The 22,755-nt window shown below is 33.5% G+C and overlaps 1 protein-coding gene across 2 annotated transcripts; it reads left to right on the top strand.

Annotated features, from left to right (window-relative positions):
• Positions 1 to 1,625: 1,625 nt before the first annotated feature.
• LOC106136057 (homocysteine S-methyltransferase) lies at positions 1,626 to 21,150 on the top strand. Of its 2 annotated transcripts, none has more exons than XM_060947088.1 (7): positions 1,626 to 1,698; positions 8,846 to 9,028; positions 13,855 to 14,025; positions 14,812 to 14,912; positions 19,105 to 19,266; positions 19,710 to 19,924; positions 20,308 to 21,150. In XM_060947088.1, the coding sequence occupies exons 2-7, from the start codon at positions 8,854 to 8,856 to the stop codon at positions 20,504 to 20,506; spliced, it is 1,023 nt and encodes a 340-aa protein (XP_060803071.1). In that variant the 5' UTR covers positions 1,626 to 1,698; positions 8,846 to 8,853; the 3' UTR covers positions 20,507 to 21,150. The 2 variants fall into 2 exon arrangements, with proteins under 2 accessions (XP_060803071.1, XP_013191947.2); XM_013336493.2 differs by lacking the exon at positions 1,626 to 1,698 and adding an exon at positions 1,707 to 1,934.
• The last annotated feature ends 1,605 nt before the right edge of the window (positions 21,151 to 22,755 follow it).

The following is a 22,755-nucleotide window of genomic DNA, read 5'->3' on the forward strand; positions in this document are numbered from 1 at the left end:
AATCTCGTTATGTACCTACCCGAACATTCTGAACCGCAAATGTATATTTTTTAGCTACGGCAAAAATATTCGTGATATTTTAGCTCGACGCGCCACGACTTGGGAATAAATTTGCAAATTATAATTACTACAAGTACTTACCTATCTTACTGTGATTTTTAAACCTAATAATATGAGGAGAAGCATTTTTTTATTTTCAATTAGTATTAATATTCTTTAATATGTATTTTAGTCCTCTTATTTAATTCCTCTTATTATATTTCATATGACGAATCCATGCTTACCTACTATAGATACATTTTAGGTATATGAACTCATAAAATATTCATTTGATTTTGATAAAAATTGGTGAGAACAAAGAGAAGACTTTCAATGGGGTAACAATGGTATGCTTTTTCTTCTGGATTCCACGTGAGAAAGGCCGGGAAATGTCGCATGTTTCCAGCTGATGATCGTGACGAAACGTAACGATATCTTACCTAATCTTCCTTCCAAATTTAGATGCTGTCTCTATGCTCACTTCACGTTTACATTATTATATTGTGAGAATTAGTTGATATTATATTTGAAGTGAAATTTTATAAATAGTCGTATTATAAAACGTACGTAATTATAAAATTAAAAATGGGACCAGTGGAGCCATATTAACCCATGACTTTACCTTACACCTAATGGGTACAAGTTTTAAAAATCTGTTGTTTTAAGATGTGATTGCCATGTAAAGGTATACAAACGCCTTATGGTTATTTAAAGCTTAAAAAAATACACGGAACAAAATAACAATAGGTAATTAGAGATAAACATTTCTACTTCGATTATGTCAATGCTTTTAATTGAATAAGTCAACATTTTTATATCTATCAAATCCAACGTATATCAGATTATCTGGACAATGACATTGAAAATAATGTCATACCTAACTGTGTGAACGCAAATAATATCGCATTATCACCGGAATCGTCAGGGCCCCGCGGGTGTACTGAACTAACTGATCGCAAGTGCGTTGCTCTGTGTTGATAACTCTATTAATATCAACGTGCTGTCTCGAAGCGCCTCGCGAACCAATCACCATCAGTCACACAGTCATTCCACAGGAAGAAGAATCAGAATATTAAGTATTATTTTTATTTATAAAAAACAGATTTGAAGGGCACGATTACGCACGCACTAAAAAAAGAACGATTGTTACTTTTCGGAGATTCTCGTTGTGTAATGTACATATATCCGCCCATATGATCTATGTAGGTATACGATTTTCTAATACTTGCATTCTGACAGATTATTTATTTATTAATGGTTTTAATAAAATAAGGGTTTATACCAAAGTTAGAATAACTGTGGTAATCAAACCTATCTACTTAGTTATATAAGTTTTTTTTCACAAATATAATTATGGCGTATGGAATAAATACTCCTAAGTAATTATGGCTACTAAACTTCCCACACAAGATTAATATCCAATGTTAGGTAAATATAATGGAAAATAATATGCGATCTTGATAATCCAGTTAACAACAAAATAAATATTATTTGTAAGTTGATAACAGAGATGATAACTCTTAGTATTCTAAGCTATCTATAATTATGTATTCATTTATGATAATGTTATACATGAACAGCTCTTTAATTTATTCACAGCGATAAACATTTACTCAGTCTCTGTCTAGTCATCAGATTGGTCGTTTATAAGCCGTCGAGGTAGAATATTGTAGTATTTTTTTGCATCTGTGGTGTTTTTTTTCCTAGTTAAATATAAATCTGTACCATTGTGCGCGGCGCCAAGCACGACGCGGTCGCCGGTACGCGCGTGTTCGATAGTACATATTTGCGCGTCGTTTTTGTTAATCGTCTTGATAGTGAATTCTTGTTCAGTTTAAAAATAAAATACTTGCTAAATTACCGGCAAAGAAAACAGGTTTTAGAATAAAATCAAAGTAAGTACTTAATTATTACCTACATAAACTGATTCCTAATATATGTATGTAAATGTTGTTATAATATCAGTATTAAAAATTAACGTTTAATTAGAAAATTAAATAAGTGGACTTTTAAATTAATTAATATACAATGTATATGAGATGTATTTTTACTAGACTTCAAACATTCACTGTGTGGTTATCGGCAAAGACAAAGACACTCCTATTATTCCTTTGAAAATAAAACAATTGTGCATGAAAAATTCTCAAGGTCTGCAGGTGTAAGGAAGGCAGTCAACTGCAAACTTTGCTAAATCTTTTTACGACATGTTATGTGTCACCTATAGGGACTTTAGCTGTTTCTAACGGAATCCGAGATCCATGCTATGTTTAGATAAACTGTTTTACAGATAGGAAAGCTAATAAAAATTATTGAAGAAATTGTTTTTGTGAGTATAAATAACCTTCGCCACCTACACAAGCAGCTATAATGTTTCGTTTTTAAAATTTTAAAATACTAACAAGGAGAAGGTCATTGTACTGTGGTATACATACGTTATGTAAATAAATGTCATTGCCAAAGGTATAACGAATATCTCAGGCTCGAATTAAAAATACCGTTTTAATTCCTGAGGGTGATATTGAAGTCTTCGACTTCTTTGCGTTAGTCACATTAATATTAATAAATAAATTAATAACAATTATTAATTATATGTTGAAAGTTTACTGCACAAAATTAACGATGTAAAGCAAAAATAGGCGGACTGAAAGCTAAAACCATTACCTCCTTGTCAACCGTTGAGTTAAACAGAAAATTTAGTAGTGGGTTCAATGAAAATTATAAGGTTTGACTTACATTTTTCCATAAAGCTGTTTCCGAAATTCATAAAACTATTTTTGTCATTAGGTATATCACGGAGGGGTGCATGTCTGCCCAATTTTATTTTCTAATTAAATAAAGTTTTAATTTGTTACTTAGGTACTTCAAAATTGAATCTATTTTATATTTTATTGTATTTTGACGAGCACTTAACTCTGTCTTGTTCATTTATACGAACGTATCATGACGTCTTTTAGACATAAAACATGACTTTCAACCTGTCTTTGCGTTTCGATCTGTGCCACATCATGGAACTGGTAGTGAGGCACCGCGCCGCCATCAAGGAAAATGGTAAAATGTGAAAAAAAAGCCTTTGATTTATCTTGAAGAAACTTTAAATACTTAAATAAAGAACTCCTATAGAATATACGCAATAATAATAAGAAATGTTAATACGAATATTTTGAGTCAATATTGCTTACCTCCTTTACCGTTTCCACTTTAAATATGTACATACATAAACAAAACCTTTTTCACCTTGCGGAGTAGCTAAAGCGTTGGTTCGACAGTCTTGAAAAGCCACGTTCAGCTTTATGGCTTAATGATGGAATTGAGAATTAAATAGTGACAGGTTGCTACACCGTTTCCGTTAAAAAGATTATATATGTAAGTACAATAAAAAATAAATAATCCTTAGTTAGTGAAATTTCATTATTTTCATTATTCAAATTCAAAAATGTTGTTAACTACTTATTAATTGTCATATCTTATGGTATATATTATTTATTTATAAGTATATATTTAAATAAATTGATGTACAGAGTGTAACGAATTTTGATTTGAAACTACTACAAATCTTTGCGAGGTTCCTGGACCACGCATAAGCCTTCTTACAAAGTACTTTCTTTACATTCTCTTTAAATTATTGGTCAAGCATATGAAGACTCAACTCCGGCAATCTATTATAAAATCGTATACAGTGTCACTTCTGGATTTGAAACTGCCCTAATGATGTTTTAAATATAGGTAGGTTTATAGAATTTAACTGGTATATTGGTATCAAAACTTTTTTATAGATTTATAACTCTAGGTTCACAAGCAGAGTTCACAATAACTCATTTCAGCACCCTCCGTCCGTGCTCAGGTGGATGTCTTGGCGCTTAAAATATTGTTGTCACCGAAAACGATATTTCTTCGGCTGCAAAATGTCTCAACCGCTTTAACAGCGGTCCCAAGTTTTTCGAGTAATGATTTATGTTTAATTACACTGTCCTTCACATTTTTATGTAATTGCAAAATGATTTGAGAACTTTTCGACAACGACTCAAGCACTAATAAGAATTTGAATCTATGTCACGAAATGTTGTTGGTAAAAAGATTTATGACCCATAATAATGCAATATAGTTTGTTACTTATAATAATATACAGGATAGATATAAAAAATAGTCGTTATCCCATTTAACCATTTCGATCCTTTACAACTTCCAAGGTCACTTATAACATGAAGTTGGTCACAAGTGCAAAATTGCTAAGTCATCGTTTGCCTACGCATATCTATTAAACTATTGAACAAAATTTTCCCAAATTCTCATGACCTGCTTCTACTGAGTAAATTTTCATACTATGTGTTTGATATTTTCACTGTGTATTAAAATTAAGTTTGGAAAATATGAATAGGTAGGTACTTGTTATAAATTTACCTACTCAGTGATTGCGTCGAGACAGTGATAGTAATTGTTTTGCATGAGATAAGAAACTATGAGGGATCAGTATATGACCTCCCTTTGTCGTGTTGATAGGATTTATCATATTTACGGGTAACAAATATAAACTTAATCTGTAACAGATATAAAATCCTTTCTTTTTTTTAAATTTGGAGATAATCTTCTTTTTTATTATGGAAATCAATAATTACCAATCATACCCATACTCGTAAACACACTAAAATATCGTCGTTCTCATCATTTTTACCATAATTTTAAGCCATATGTTATAATATACTTAGTGCGTTAGTTTAGTTTGCTAAATTGTATGCGGTCTTATCAATTGGCCTCTAACCTTTGTACTTACATTGTATTACTAACTAGTAGTACCAAATGACCCCTACTAGAGCCGGAGGAACCTTGCCAAACTATTGATTTGTTTTCCGGAAATCATTACAGTCTCTGGCTTTAGCTGGGTTCCAATAACACGCTGCATATTGAATATCAATACGTAGTATCGATAGTTTCGATGTAGTATTATCAGTATTTTGTATGCTGATTATGAACTGTTGCTCATGTATGTACCAGCAAAAGTAGGTGATAATGCTTAGTTATTTAAACAAAGTAGTACAAACAGGCAAATGTTAATAATTCAATCCGATTAAATTTCAGACGGTGCGCTCATTTTGTATAAGGTAATATCCAATAATAAACGATATTTTTTAGTTTTATTACTTTATCATTAAAACGTATCAAAGTCAAGTATTATATTTAGGTACTATCTACGAAAGGTTGAAAGTTATCATAAAATGTTGTTTTTTAAAGCATAAACAATACCTAAACGAAAAAATATTCCATCTTTAGGTAAGTGAGTGCCTGTGTCAATGGAAACGAAGTATTAATTTATTTATTATCTTTAAGACATCAAGAAAAAATCCATAAAAAAGAATACTAACATGCAATAAACTTTAGTACAATATACTTAAATATAAATTGAACGACTACTACGAGCGGAACCGCAAACTAATATCTGTGAAAATAAAGTAGGTACAAATATTTTCGGCGTCGGGAATCGAATTCAGTACTCTCGGTGCAGATTAAAATGTATACCGCTACAAAAGATTTTATGTGAAGTTTAACATTCGTAGGTACAGATGATAGCAAGAAAATTACAAAGTAAATAAATTATTGCGAAGTATTATCATCGCTAGCCTACAGTTAACTGATAAAGTAGACCTTTCTGTTCAGTGAACCTTTATTTAGATTTCCAGATAAGTTGGGATGGGGATTTATCGGATTTTCATCAACAAATTGTTTCAAATTATTCACAAGTTTAGGGCAGAAGTTTCTAGTTCTAAAGGTCACATTTCTTAAATTAATTCGCTGGTAGCACGTTACGCGTAAGTACAAAAAATGATTTTACTTTGATTTACTTTATACGAACAACAATTTAACTTTTACCAAGGAATTATCTAAGCTATTTTTATAACTTATTCAAATTTCACATCTTACAATCGAAGGCTTTTGTTTGTTCCATAAATATGACGATTCTCCGAACGATCCGAAACAATTAAAACGACAAATGTTTGTATTAAACATAATTACTTAATATTTTACATTTGTAATGCGTTTATAAGCTCAATAATTAATAGTCGGTACATTGTCAGTGAAAACCTCTCCCTCCTTCCGTTCCATTTCCGAACTCTAATGATACCTATTGATCGCATTACGCTTTCAAAGGAAACACTGGCACATTTCAATATTTCTGCAGAAAATAATGACATTGTAGGCAACTACATGGATACTAATGACAGGAGGAAAACGCAGATCAAAGGGAATTAGAACTATTATTACGATACTAGTTTCTAAGAAATATGATACTTTATAATTACTCTAAGTACGCCTACGAATAAAAATACTGTTCGACCGCTTAAAATCTTTCATGCTTCCAATAGCACCCCTAGGCGTTATTATTTTGAAGGTTAAATTACAGGGTACACTCCGCAGTTAGCTGATTTTATCTATAATCAATACAATTGATTGATAAACCCTTAACAGCACTTTTGCAAAGGTAAATGTTGGGTAATATTAAATAATTATAAATTGGACATAGCATTTTTATATATTTTATAAACTATGATGATAATATATAAGAGCTTTTTAATATTTAAGTTTTTCTTGGCGTGTCGATAATAACTCTAACGATTGCTTAATAATTTTCCTACTACAATACGTTGCCATTTTTACTGCCTTATCATCCCGAGAGAAGGTGCTAGGGCATAGATGACAGGACCACAGGGGCTAGGTATCAAAGGTTAAGTTTAGTGTTTTCTTAAATCTTTCTTTCTAAATATAGAGGACGTAGTAATGGATTAAGAAACACACCCAGTGACCATCCATCACTCGTATAGCACAGTCTAAATAAGTTTGTTAGCAGTGCAAACTCATAATAATATTACCATACAATAAGCACTACCGTGCGACCTTGATTTGGCCCTTTAAGAATTCAATTTACTTTGTGAAATCGAACTAATGTTCTTTACATCTGCGGTAATCATAATCATGCCTTTCTGGGAAAATTATATCCAGTCATACTTAAACGCATATTTAAATACAATTTAATACTCGATTGTTATAATCCATTTGTTTAGGTAATTAAATAAAGGTAAACAATCAAATGACATTATGAATTATGTTTATTTTAGAAACATTTTTCAACATTGCTTACCTTTATAACTGTATCTTATTAAATGGAGTTAAGTCCCGGTGAAACTTGAGAACGGCTGGATCGATTTGGCAAATTTTGACCTTCAAAGATTAGTATAAGACCAGAGATGGTTTAAGTTGATAGGTAAGGTATGACGGGTAAGGTCCACTCGCCCGCTTTAAAAGGGCTGGATTAGCTCAAGTTAACAGTAACACCGACTTGTGGTACGTGTGTTATTTGTTTGTTAGGTAATTAATGAATAAATCGTACCTTGTTTAATATAAAAATCTTATTTTTTTATTTAAATGGAATTAATTATATTCTTTGCAGCGCGCTATTTTCCTTGTTGTGATTCAGCTACTGATGCACTATTCATACATAAGAAAAGATAATCCATACTGATACTTAATAATATACATGCGAAAATGAATTTGTTGGTTACCTATTCACAGTTAAACCAATGAACCAATTTGGATAAAATTTTGCATACATATAGAGTGGACGGAGTAGGCCATAGGGTTATGACCCTGGTAAAAAGTAGTAATTCCCGTGAGATGCAAAAATCCTGAATTATTTTGTAGGTGGCGCCTGATTCGCGCCGGTGAAGCTGCGGGTAAAAGCTAGTATTTAAATAAATGGCATTTTCAGTACGTAAATTTATTAAATTAAATATTTAAATAAATATATAAGTAATTAGGTAAACAGGGCTTCCTAAGAACCGACATAGGTATCTACCTACAGTGATTTCCATCAACAAAATTTTAGGCAAGACGTGCTGTCCACGAATAGAGGTTTCAGCCAGCTGTTCTTTTACATTCAGTCATATCCTATAAGAGTGTTTCTGTTTGAGGTTTCGCACTCTAGTAAATGTGGGTGTAATTGCTACCTAACCCGATATGACATCCAATAGATAAGATATTTTGTATTTGTACCTCATATTTTTAATGCCATCTGTCTTTTTTAAAACATTAAAATTTCTACAAACGGATGCTATCACGTTAACTGTTTTTTATCTCATTTCGAATACGACCTAAAACAATAACCGGTTTATCTATCGATCGGTTACTATGCCAACCACACTATTTTGGTCTTCACGATAAAGAGCAGATTAACATGTCTAACTGAAGTCTGAGCAATATGTAATTTATTTTTCTGAAGAAATTATTTATACTTATTTATTCGACTATGAAGAAGTAGGTATATTTATTGTATACGATTTTAAGATAAAATGAGTTGATTTTTTAGGTAAATAATGAATAAAACCTAATCTATTTAAAAAAGAAATTACAGATTTCTTCCCGTAAATGTTATTCTACGTATTATATTGGTCTTATAATTTTTTGCCCTTTAATATTTCTAAAGATCCAAGTCTAATTTTGTGCCTAATTTCACCAAAATCGTTCAAGTAGTTTGTGTTTATTCGTAACAAAAAAAAATAAAACAAATCCTCCAAACCAATCTTCTAAAGTTGACTGGAAGAAATCCCATTGGGGATAAGTCCGCCATTGTACATATTCATCTAAATCCAATAACCGTTTTGTAATTTGTTATATTTATTTTTTATGTGCAATAAAGAGTTTACAAACAAACAAACGAACAAACAATAATACAAATCAACTCGACGGTTGGCTGCACGGCATAGTAATGTAATTTAGAGAAAGAAACATATCTTTATTGCAACACAAGCATTATTTCCAGGAGCTGTGATGACTCCACCGGGCGGGCCAGAGCCCCCGAACATCGTGGTGCTGGACGGGGGCTTCTCCACGCAGCTTTCGTGCCACGTGGGGCACGTCATAGACGGAGACCCTCTGTGGAGCGCGCGCTTCCTCCACACCCATCCTGATGAAGTCGTTAGCACGCATCTCGACTTTCTTAGAGGTAACTAAGTACGAGTATTAAACATATTGTTTACCAGAGCATCCAAAAATAGTATATATCATGATTAACGGAAAGCATGTATTAAGGTTGTACACCATGACACTGGGTATATCTAATCCCAACTATTATTTTAAATGCGAAAATAAGTTGTTTGTAACCTCTGCACGCATTATGTACTGAACCGATCTTCTCTGAAAATTAAGATTCTAAAATAACATAGACTTCATCCTGTGAAATTTGTGAACAACCTGTATCTTTTGTAGGTGACGATAAATTCGGACCGGTGAAGCTGCGGGTAAAAATAAATTGTATCTGCAATAAAATACATTTCATAAACGTCTTTAGCAAATAAATTTAGATTTTGGCTAACCTACTTTCAAAGAATTATCCTTTACAACAGCAAAGTTACTTTACTTTTTTTAATATTAGTATAGATAAATAAATAAGTATTTTGTATGGATTCTACAAGTTTAATTTGTAAATGTTTATTCCATACCAGCTGTTGCTCGCGACTTCGGCCGCGTAAATTTCGAGTAGAATCTAAAAAAAAATTTTTTAATACAAAAATAAGTGTCAAATAAGTGCTGCGGTGGTGTCGAAATTAAAGTAGACTAACAAACCAAAAATCTTTTTACGTGAGAATTACGCATGTTATGTGCGGCAAAACCAGGATATTATCCAACTGATTTTCACTAATATTTATATGACATAGGTACGAGTATAATGCTGTCGTACAATGATAAATGACTTTGAATTTTAAATTTCGGAATTTATTTGCAGGCAAACTCATGCCTTGAGTTCATTCAAATGACGATAACTTTTTTTAGTGAACCGATTTTATTGAAACAAACTTTAAATGTTTTTCTGAGTTAAAACAAAGCAATTGGTGAAAGTTTTAAGTAAATGGGTTCGTTACTTTCGGAGATAAGCGTGATCATACATACCGATAGAGAGACATACAGACAAAAAATTTAACAAATAATTATTCTATTATTCATTCTAAGTGTCCCTCTATCCATTTCAGTAAAAATACTAAATGTACAGACAAAATATTTTTACTGTTTTATTATATGTATAGATTTCGTAGATGATCTCATAAGTATTCATATTTCTATGATTCTGATATTCCATTTTAATATGAGACTTTGACCTCCTTTCATGCCAGAAAAGAGTGGCATATAGTTGTTGATTCTGTAATAACGTGATTTTTTAATCAGCGATATATGTCTTAAAGGACTATACTGTAATTGTGAATGGTTTAGCAAGAAACATTAAAAGGATTAATACGAAATAACAAAGCACATGCTGTATTAGTATCATTACTTTTTTTTAAATAACCTGAAGTAAACGTTACCTGAATGTGGCCTTTCAGTCGTTTCAAGCCTGTTGACTCTATGGGATACATCCTATAATAGATACATACATGATTATATGTATATAGTATGTCTGTAGATTATGTATGTTTTTAAATTCAAATTCAATAATCCATAGTGTGCTGAAGTCCAAAAATATCACCCAAAAGCACCCATTAATTTATTTTATTCTGAGAATGCAGAGTATACATATACAATATAATAATAATAATGAGATTATTTGTATTATTTACTTAGTACTTACTTACTATGTTGCCATCATTATTTTTATATGCATACCATGGAAGTTATTTCTCACTAGCGAAAAATGAGTACCTAAGTTGATTTTAAACAATAACAAAAGATAAAATATCAAATCTAGAAAAGTATATTACCTCGTTATGATACGCTGATGTCATGTTTGTATTACATGACACAATATCAACGCTGTTAGTAGCTCTGATACAAAGTATTGATAATTTGAGTGTGGGTACCTACTTTAATTATAGAATTCACACACGTTCATAATAATAATATTATGAACGTGTGTGAATTCTATAATAGGTATAGGTAAGGCGCATAAGCGCCTTCTCACAAATTAGCAGTTACAGTGGTAATAGGGGCGATACAGTTGCAGTTATACTCATTTATACTTCATTTGTTTAGGTACATAAATAAACCTAAAAATTGCTGACAATGTCGCCGGCACCTATTTTCGTTGATAAAATGGGTGCCCGCGCACAATGTCCTTCAACGCAAATCCTACGGGAACAGGACTTTTATTTAGGATAAAATATACCCTACCCTATGTTCTTTCAGTGGGTACTTCTAATGGCTCGAGACGCTCTTTAAATAGCTTCTGTCCGCGACTTTCGTATGCACAATAATCCGGTCCCGTGGGAATTTCGGGAAAGCTTCTTACTGCTCCCTAAAACTGTATAAGGAACATAATTATGTATGTAAGCCAAATTAACCCATGAGAAAAAAGAACAAAAACGATTTAGCTTTTAACTAATAACATATTATAGATATGTAGGACTGTAGGTATTCTTTGATTAAAAGACTTTTAAACATTGTTAAACTTTATTGTAGTATAAAATTAAACATTCGTTACTGTACCTACTACCTACTCATATAATAGTAGCACTACCCTATCATCAGGCTGAGAATAGCTTTACGGTGGGCAGACACGTATTTAATAACTTAATAATGTTGCTGTTATTCAAATAGGTTTATGACTGATTTAATGTAATTCATCTATCTATACATATAATAAAACAGTAAAAATATTTTGTCTGTACATTTAATATTTTTGACTGAAATGGGTAGAGGGATACTTAAAATGAATAATAGAAAGCAAAAATATTTTTTTTTAATTTCTTGTCTGTCTGTCTGTATGTATGATCACGATTATCTCCGAAAGTACTGAGCCGATTTACTTAAAACTTTCACCAATTGCGTTGTTTTAACTCAGAAGAACATTTAAAGTTTGTTTCGTCAAAATCGGTTCACTAAAAAAAAAGTTATCGATATTTGAATGAACTCAAGGCATAAGTTTGCCTGCAAAGAAGTAACGAAATTTAAAATTCAAAGTCATTTATCATTGTACGACGGCATAATACCTATAACGTATAACATGCGTAATTCTCACGTAAAAAGATTTTTGGTTTGTTAGTCTACTTTACCGTGTGGTTCCCGGCACCAATACAAAAAAGAATAGGACCACTCCATCTCTTTCCCATGGATGTCATAAAAGGCGACTAAGGGATAGGCTTATGAACTTGGGATTCTTTTTTAGGCGATGGTCGAGCAACCTATCGCTATTTGAATCTCAATTCAATATTTAATATTTTGACTGAAACGGATAGAGAATTTTTTTTTACATTTTTAGTCTGTCTGTATCTGCCTATATGATCAACATTCAACTCGAAATTTACGCGGACGAAGCCGCGGGCAACAGCTAGTTTATTCATAAAACAATTAGTACAATGCATTTGAATAGTATCTACCTATAAACTTGACCTCAAAAATAATTATGCAAACAATTTGGTTGTTATTTTAAGTTTTCTGTTAGGGAAAAAAAGCAAGTAGTCTGCAAATAAAATTCATTTGGACAAAGTAAGAATATATTAATGGAGTTGCAAACCTACTTAAACGAAAGTACCTTAATAAAGTTCCGATTGGTCTAACAACGTACAGTTTAAATATACTGCTAATCTCAGGAAGGAGTAACTAGTTAGCTTCAATCCTACATATCCCCTGAAATGTGATGGATGGTTCCTGTTTACTAACGTCACGCACAACTACCTTACCCCTTTGAACTGCAAAGTAATTGCTTTGTTCCCCATTCCAAAGGCGAACTTTGAATGAATTTCGAGATACACCTACGTACACAGCCACCGCAAACGAATGCGTGGCAAACTAGTGACAGAAGTGAGCACGCTTAATATTACGAGTACATCTAAGTGTACATACATGTTTTGACGGATTACACGTTAGGTCGCTTTTGCCATTGCTTCAACTCGTCGTTTTCTTGCATCTGACGGCGAGAGTGCGACCTCGTCTCGTGTCATCGTCCTCTGAAAGCGCTTTTCTTCGCCACAAAACGGACCGTTTCTTTTCATAAGGAAAAGCTGAAAAGTGTCTGCAAGCAAATAACTCCCTGGAGGGGAAAGCCTACTGCCTCGCTTTGCTCCCTCTTAATCGAAACATGATATGAAAAAATATAAAAAAGGCTGCATACACTCTGAAATTGTTAATGTTACGACAGCTCTTCTGCAAAATGGGATTTATTGTATTACTTTTACACTTTTTCGACGTTGTATTTATAATTAAAATAGGTAATTCGCATGCACATGAATACAAACAACACGTTTAAATCCGGCCACTGTGCCGTGATTATTATGATTGACGCTGTAGCAAGTTGCCAAGCGATGCCATTATTTTCCCGCGTCTACTAACTACCTCACATTTGCATACTACAGACCGGCCAGGGCGCACCCGGCTGTAATACTAAGCAGTAGAGGCCAGGGAGGCCAACACATCGCCGCCCGTTGCCATTAATCACCTAGACTCTCTAATACGTTTCCATTCGGTCGGAGCCCCGCGCCCGTCTTCTATTTATTTCATAATTATTTTCTTCGACAGCGCCTCCTTTGAGCAAACTCTGTTCCTGTTTCTTACTAAGTATTCGAGCTCGTGTTTCTCACAAGTTTTAATAACACTAATTGTTTACGCCTCTTAGCCGCACCCTGTTCACAATTATAGTAACTACGTGGAAGTTTACTAATATTTATCGAGTTAGTTTCCTAATATAAGCTTTCAGAGTTAGTTTGATAATTATTAAAAGGAATGGTGACATCGGTTAACCATTTAAATACATTATTAATCTTGGGATCCATTCGTTTTCATTACCTCTCCTTTCGATGATTAATGTGACCAGGATTACGAGGCCCAAAACTGATGTTTTTGCAGCGGGGGCGGACATGATAATAACAAACACGTACCAGGCTTCAGTGGAGGGCTTCATGACACACCTGGGCCTGGACCGCCAGCAGAGCACCGACCTCATCGTGCGCGCCGTGGAGCTGGCCAAGCGCGCGCTCGCGCTCTATCTCGACGAGTATCAGGACTGTCTACATGATGGTTTGTTCTTTATTTATAATTATATGATAATACATATATTGGTCTTATTTGTATAATTCGGATAAATAAATTAAGCCTATCCAATTGTTATACTGTTATAATTTGACATTCATTGGGTTTGACATGGACTTATTAGGTTTATTTGGTTGGCCTAATTCCAGAGGGTGGGAGCTACGGATTTCAGATTTGTTTCTGGTTTTTATGATAATGTTTTATCGTCTTAAAAATAAACATTCTTGTTATTTATAATGCTACTGAAAACAAGTAATTCAGCAGATAATGAATGAGTGTGCTATATAAAATTTTTAGAATGCTCGCTTTCTCATGTAAACAAAGATTGTTGGGTCCGCATGCCTAAGGGTCGGGTGCAAGCACGCATTAATTACTCTCTGCAAGGGTTTTAAGTTATGTGGGTAGAGTAGGTAACAACGTGTCTCGAAACTTTGACAAAACAATAATTGTGCTTTAGTAATACATATTTTACGAGTATAAGACTCGTGTATAATTTATAACGTTTTTCTAAACGTTATAAGATAACTAAGATACAAACAGTCGTAAGTATACGATCTTAATTGACCAAATTCAGAATTTATAAGTAACAATACCTATGTATCTAACAAGACCTTGCCATACATAGAAAGCCTTTATTTCTAATCACACAATAAAAGAAAACCCAAGTAGTCCCAATTTATGACGAAATAGGTACTATTAGAATCACTAGCGATTTATAATTTATAACTAGATAAGTACTGTGCTCACGAGTAAGTCTTTCATTTGCTGTTTCAGATAACAGACCGCTTATCGTTGGATCTGTCGGCCCTTATGGGGCTCACCTACACGACGGTTCAGAGTATGATGGCAGTTATGCTGATACTACATCAGTTGAAGTAAGACATATTGATAATAAAAACCGGTCAAGTGCGACTTTCGCCTACGTAATGCACACCTCTGTCTACAGTTTTTCCTCCTTGTAGCTTCAAAACTATACTTAAGCTCTGAAGCAATTTTCATACCACATAATTTTGTAAAATATGTTCTTATTAGCCATGTCATGAACACGCTTCCATTTTGTCGATATAATTACACTAATTTGTCCTAAATAGCTCACAGGTTCCAATTTGCGCAACCCACTTTCCGATTCAGCTCATGATCGATCTTAATAACTGTGCTACATGTCTACGTTGCCCTCTTGCCGAATTCTTCTTTTAATGCGAATACTCTATCAACGTTAGTTATTTATGTTATTATATAATTATAATGGTATCACACTGCAATGTAGGTACCCAAGAACATTTATTATTATTAAATACATGGTCTTTATGTACAGACATATAATCACATCTATATTCCTTGCAGGGTAGACAGCCAACAGTCATGAAAAGATTGAAAGGTTTCGTTCAGATGTTTTGCTTATTGATAGAATTGAGATTCAAATTGTGGCAGGTTGCAATCCCATCGCCACAAGAATCCCTTAGTCGCCTTTCACAAGATCCATGGGGAAGATATGAAGTGTCCCTATTTTTAATTGCCGGGAACCACACGGCACCGTTATGTATTAGGTTATTATATACATCTATTAGGATTTTAAAATATAATAATTATAGGTAATTAATGTTGTCCTTACTGTGTATAATAGCCTATATATTTGAATTTTATATTTTTAAACATTTTGTGATGAGATCGGTTATACAAAAACGAAAAACATTCATTCAAAGCTATTGGCTTGAAATGATTCGATGCCAATGTTAAACGTAAAATAACATCGCATTTCACCGATAGGTAATTACGGTCATGTGTGGAATAACCGAAAACATAACATTTTCGATTCAAAATAACTAACCGCTTACGGCTATGTAATGTACCTACACTTCAATATCGCGAAATGGGAATCAATTTTGAGATTTTCTAATAAAGCTATTGGCGTTAGCTAATCCTGATTTTGAAATAGGCATGGCAAAATTATATTTGTGGCAAAATACTGTGCTTGTTTTCATAAAAATAACATAGGCTAAGTGGGTGATCTCCGCGGCACCTAATTAGTTCTATTTCTACATCATTGGTTTTAGAATGGCCTTTGGTCCAACGAATCGATTCTATTAAATGTTGAAGGTAGAGCTTTCTGACTAAAAGCAATAAATTCTAAATGAGTATTTTTATTATAGCACATTACCTACTCTGGGAGATTTTAGGGATCAAAAATTGTTTTTGTTATCACAAAATAAAGCTAGCTAAAACATTGCTAACGAATTTATTAAAAATAAAACTTTAAATTGAGAGTTTAGGTACATAAATGTGAGCGAAATGGAAAATCTGCTATTATCTAGTCTTATTTTTATACTGCTCTTCACATTTACTGGCACCTCACGTAAATACGTCTATAAATATTTTTTGTTCGCTATGTTAATTTAATTTGTGTGTAGAGAGCGGGCTGCGATCGTTTATACAGAACCCTGGCTCTGTGTGAATGCACAGCCTAATAAAGGTTGAAAGCGCCAGCTAAATCGTAAAGAGGGCCGTAAAGTTGCCGGCAAATTAAAATTTACATCGGCAATATGAAAAACTCCCTCCCTATTTCTCGTCTTTTTTCTGAGCTAAAAGCACTTGATGTGGGGTGGACAGTTAATTAACAAATCCTGGAACAAATGGCTTATAACAAACAAATAATAACTTTCGTATTCTAAACATTTTTAAGTAAAGGTATTTTCAATATCCACGAAAATCCATTTAGCCCTTTACCTATGGAAAAATTTGCAGCGTATATAAAACATAATACAAAATCTTCCAAATCCGATTAATCTATAATAATTAATAACCCGTAGTCCTTTATTCACGATAAAACTGGTAGCTATTCGCAGCTCTTTACACACATATATGTTAGATAAAATCGCGAAATCGGTTTATTTTAACTTAATATATTAACGAGACATGAAGGCCAAATTAAGGAGGATAGCCCAAAAACATACCGCAATAATTATAATGGTAGATCTGCTGGATGAATTTATCTACTGTCCCTATTTAGTTGACTACATATTTTATTATCACTTTAGCAAATCTTAAATTTTGTGGCAAACCGCAAATAGCAATTGGTTCGCAAATAAATAGTTCATTCAAAATAAGACTGTGAAAATCGAATGTTTGTACATATTTTTTTTTCCCAAAAACTGCTAGGGGCGATTAAAGAATACCAGAAATCAAAAGAACAATTTTTGGATATTTTTATGTCTGGTACGTTTTATCTTTGAAACTACTCAACTCCTTACGGCAATTCATTCTAATAATTTTAAAATTATGTTAGTTTTTAATGTGGTTCCATTGGTTTTATTTCTATTAGTAGATTTGATTATCGGTCATTTGTTGTGTTGAAAGCTATGTATTAATATTGATGCAGCTGGCATCGACCTAAGATCAAGCTGTTTTTCGCAGGGACAACTGTATGTGGCTTGCTCACTGGACAATAGCGCTTAAAATCTATTTCTATTAGCCTCTGAAGGAAGAACTACTTAATAATATTGTCTACAAAGAAATTCTTTATTAATATTTGATATTTGTTACAGTAATACTAATTTTGTACCCGTATGCTTTATTACGTATATTTAAATAATACCCGGGCTATTAAGATTCGACTTAACACTAGTTATAAATATTTTCTCCACCTTTCACGTCCACAATCACTTTAGGAGTGGCTTTTAGGTCCTAATAACTCTGTAATTGGTTGCGTATACTCTTTTAAATACAAAGATGTGAACTATGTAGGTACCTATGTTATTATTTTCACTTTGAATATTTATATTAAATATTATAGAATATATTAAATACACAAAACGTAACTAACGAATAAAATGTTTTCATCAAAGTTTTCTCAATAACGGAGCGCGAATACGAGATTACTTTAATCTTAAGTTTGAAATCTTTCTTGTAGGAAGTTAAAGAGTTTGACATCTGTTCCCAATGGAGCAAGATTGTAAAATGTCGTTTTCGAAAACAGGTATCCTATGCATATTATGCTATAGCAACATTTCGGCAAACCAGCTTGTGCGTTAGACCTTGTGCCTTTAAAAATATATGTAAGTCCATAGACATTTGCTGCGAAAGCAAATAACGTTATTTTCGTGCACAATATAGATGATAGAAACCTACATCCGGTAATCGGTATCTAAGGTCCATTCTTTTATACTTGTAAAGAGATAAAAAACTAATGGACATATTTTCCTGCAAATTCCGACGAGCGAATCCTATAAAAATTATAGTATGTAATAGGTAATTACAAAATTTCTTTTCATTTATTTGATTTGCTACACACAATTTACAATTTCATATACAATACAAATTAATTAGGGTGTGAGTTGGAGCAATACAAAAAGGTCACAACTCAAAGAATTTATTGGTATATCTAGACCAATACGCTGATTATGACCTAGGTGCTAGTGCAGGTCAATCTGAGTACGTAATTTAAAAAAAACAAACAAAGACTCGTGTCGTGACTTAAAGTTTATTCTATAGTAGTAGTTGATGTATAACTAAAAACTGCAACGGATGTTAACGACTAATTCGGTCGAAGAAAAAAAACAACTTATAGGTTAAAATTTACATATTGAAGGAAAAATTTAATGGTATGTAGGTACTTCTATGTGACAAAAAATAACCACTGTTTTTCTACCAAATTTGTATTTATTCTCTAAGGATAAACAAGGTAAAATTGTAAATAGCTTCAGCGAAATCCCAAAATGTCGATATGACCATTGACCCTTGTCGCCCACTGGGAACAATGTCTTTACTTAGGTGATCTCGTTTTGGTTTAAAACTAGGTCAGACATTCATTTAGTTAAGTAGAAAAGCTCAAACACTGTACAACATTGAAAAAATACTATTATACCATTAAATCTATAGAATTAATGGTGAAAATTGACTTAGTGTGTGTTGGACCACGTAGAATGTACCTATATAAGTTCTTAGCATCATTTCCACTTAGAAACTGCGTTCTTATAGCTGTTGTGCTTTGGAAAGGGTTCTCTTATTCAGTTTTACTCGAATACCCACGCTTATGATTATGCTGTTCTTAGAAAAAAATCTTGATTTTAGGTAATGCGCGAGTGGCACAGGCCAAGAATCGAGGCACTGGTGGAGGCTGGCGTAGATTTGTTGGCTCTGGAAACGATTCCATGTCAAGAGGAGGCAGAGATGCTATGTGACTTGTTGCGCGAGTTTCCTAACATGAAAGCCTGGCTGGCTTTCAGCTGTAAGGTAGGTTCAGTTTCAAACAAAGGATGTTTGGAAAGGTGAGACAAAGATGAAATTGAGGATAGAACTTCTGCAGCTTTGCAAATAAGTATTAAATTTCGCGGAGATTGATTAATTATTTTACTACTACCGCATAGAGTTTAAAAGATACCTATAAGTACGACTATGTGATTAAACCTAAAGAGTTGAATGTTAACTCTAAACTAAGGCCATTAAATGTAGTGTTAAGCCCAACTTTGGAGATTTATCTCCACCGAGCTGCCAGTAACCGGGTTTGTGGGTTCATGGGCTTTTTAACAGCTTTTTCTTGTATATTTTTCAATGGTTGCAATTTGATACAGCGTGTGTCCTTTGAAAAATCTGTAAAATCAATAACCAGTTCACTGTTTTATCCGTTTTTAGAAATAATATTCTAAAAAACCAAGTAATTTTTGTTGTTTCTCCAGGACGATCAAAGCATAGCTCATGGCGAAAGCTTCCAAAAAGTGGCGAAGAAATGCTGGGATTTGAATTCGGAACAGTTGGTAGCAGTGGGCGTCAACTGTTGTGCGCCCTCCTATGTGGCGCGCTTAATTAAGGGTATCAATGCCGACCGGCCACATGCGCCTATTCCCCTTATCGTCTACCCTAATTCTGGGGAAAAATACAATCCTCAAATAGGGTAAGATTTTGCAGTCAGATAAGTTACGGCAACTTTTATATGGGCAAATGGCCATACATTAAGCTTTAAGATAGCAGCAGCTACCGTTGAAAAGAAAATTTCAAGTTCCATATCTACCTACATCTGAGAAATCACATGTAATTACTTATCTAGTTGTGAGAGAGAAATGACGATGAGAAAAATATTTTTTGTAGGGATTAACATTTAGTTTTCAAACTAAATAGAGTAGTAAAAGTGGTTTCACAGAAAAATTAGAAATTATATTAAGAAAATCTCTTTTCATAAGATGAATGAGTTTCAAAACAAATCAAGATCTTTATTGGTTATTGTTGGTTATTCTTCCGTCTCAATTTAAATAAACGCTTATAGCAAAATATTTTCAGATGGATCGATCGTGATAAATGTGAAGCTGTAGAGGTGTTCATCAAGGAGTGGCTGGATCTCGGCGTTCGCTACGTGGGCGGCTGCTGTCGTACTTACGCCAACGACGTCACGCGGTTCCGAAACCAAGTGCGCTCTTGGTGCGACCAGTACCGCTTCAAGCACAAGCTTCAAGGACAAGCTAAGCCTGTTTCCAACTAAAGATCTTACTGGGGACTAGTCAACGAAGTGACAAACCGAAACGGGTTACAGAAGTCAGCTGAAAATAAGATCAGATGTCTACTATTTTTGGCGCAACCATTACCTCTTGTACCTAGTCTTAAAATTAAACAATCAGATAAAATTGTAACTTCTTGTAATAGTCTAATTGGACTAGTCGACATCGAGAAAATTTAAATAAAAACCACTTTTACTAATCTTCGACTGAAATTGTAAGGATACTCTTACATATGTATGTACCTCTGAACCTAAGTAGATAATATAGGTACCTATTTTATTTGGTTTATGTTTACGAGGCTGTAAAACTTTATCGTCTTTTAAAAACAACGATCCTTTTCACGAAGAAGGTCCCAGTCACCAGGGCTTGCACGATTTAGAATAAAATTTATTCTGCAAATAAAATGGGAAAGTTGCAGAACTAGTTTTTAAATCAGCTTGGAGTTTTGCAGTTATTTTGAACTTGCTCTTTGTAGACAAAAAACTTTTGTAATGATAAGTAAATACGTGCCATTGAATTAAAAAAAATACTATATTTTTTTAATAATTTGTTATTACTACAACGTTATTGTGAAATATATGTAGTTATATGAAAGTATTTATTTTAATAAACCAAAGATAAAACAAAACTTATGTTTTTTATACATACATATGAACAATCACGTCTTTATCCCTTACAGAGTAGATAGAGCCAATAGTCCTAAAGACTGAAATACCATGCTCAGCTGTGTGGTGTAATGATGGAATCGATTATCAAGAATCCCAAGTTTATAAGCGATATCCCTCAGTCGCCTTTCACGACATTCGTGGGATGGGGTGGATCATGAAATTGTGAACACACATTGTTTTTGGGTCGATTAAGCAACAGTAGCAGCTCTAAACAGAAATAGATTTATTTTTAGAATTGAATACAAGTCATCGCTTATTGTCGTGAAAAAATTATTAGTCTACCTATATATTTTAGTCTGTTTGTCTGTATACTTAAATCTTTAAAATTACGCAACGGATTTTGATGCGGTTTTTTGTTACAGGTAGAGTGATTCAAGAGGAAGGTTTTTATGTATAATTTTTCCCGAATTTTGCACCCGTGCGAAGCCGGGGCGGGTCGCTAGTTATTAATAATTCGAAAAAGAAATCCCGTTTATACTTTCTCATGTTCTAAACTATTGAACGGATTTTGAAGCAATCATTTTTAGCTATCAGCTATTACAACAAAATATTATTATACGATTTTATAATTACCCTTTTATTTAGGTTGCCAAAGATCAAAGTTTTACTATTTCCACTTTGTGAAATTAGGTAGGCGCACTTTATGTACTACTTACCCTAAACTCATAAGTTATGTATTAGGGTAATACACAGGTACTTGTCGGCGAACAAGGATGACACAATAATCAGGACTGTGGGTACCTACTGTACGAACCTTGAAGTGTATAAAGGAACACATTACTTAAAAGCAGGTCCTAGGCTCCTTATTATAAGAAAAAGAGGTATTGCCAAGGACTTTAAGCTATGAAACACGCATTTGGACATCATAAGTTACTTATACCAGTCGCCAAACGTGTATACTCTACCATGCGAAACATAATAGTGAAACCTGGACCAGAGAGGAAACAAGTTTTTATGGACGATTTAGTTATACGGAGGGATGCAAATTGTGGTAGGTGCCGACAGTAAATTGAAAATGAAATTAAAGCGCCAACGTTTGTTGTCCGGACGAGGCGACGCGGCCGTTCCGAATTTTTCAACCGCTATGAAAGAAATGAAAACATTCCGACATTTTATCAGCTTGGGTGGAATGAAATTTAATTGGATAGACTTATTTTCTTGGGAATTCTTAGTAAACACTTTATTCCGCGATCGTGAACCAATGTTAGTTAGCTTTTTCGTTTGCTTTCATGTATTTAATATACCTACATGAAATTTGGAAATTTTCGTAGATAGGACCTCTCCCATCTTTTTATGCGGATAACAAACGTAAAAGATGACTAAATGACAAAAGAACAAACGCCTAATAGATCAAATTAGAATTAAGAAGCTTTCGACTGTAATAGGCAAGTCTTGTAATTGGAATGTCTCGAATTATAGAATTGAAACCAATATTCGTGAAAACGATCTAGAATAGACTATGATGATATGACAAAGAGAGGCGGATATACCGTCTGATCGTCCCAGTCTACGGAGGTAAATATCTTATGTATTAAATATCATACTCCATACCATTCGCACGGTTA

Source organism: Amyelois transitella, chromosome 2 (assembly GCF_032362555.1).
Source record: "Amyelois transitella isolate CPQ chromosome 2, ilAmyTran1.1, whole genome shotgun sequence".
NCBI lineage: Eukaryota > Metazoa > Arthropoda > Insecta > Lepidoptera > Pyralidae > Amyelois > Amyelois transitella.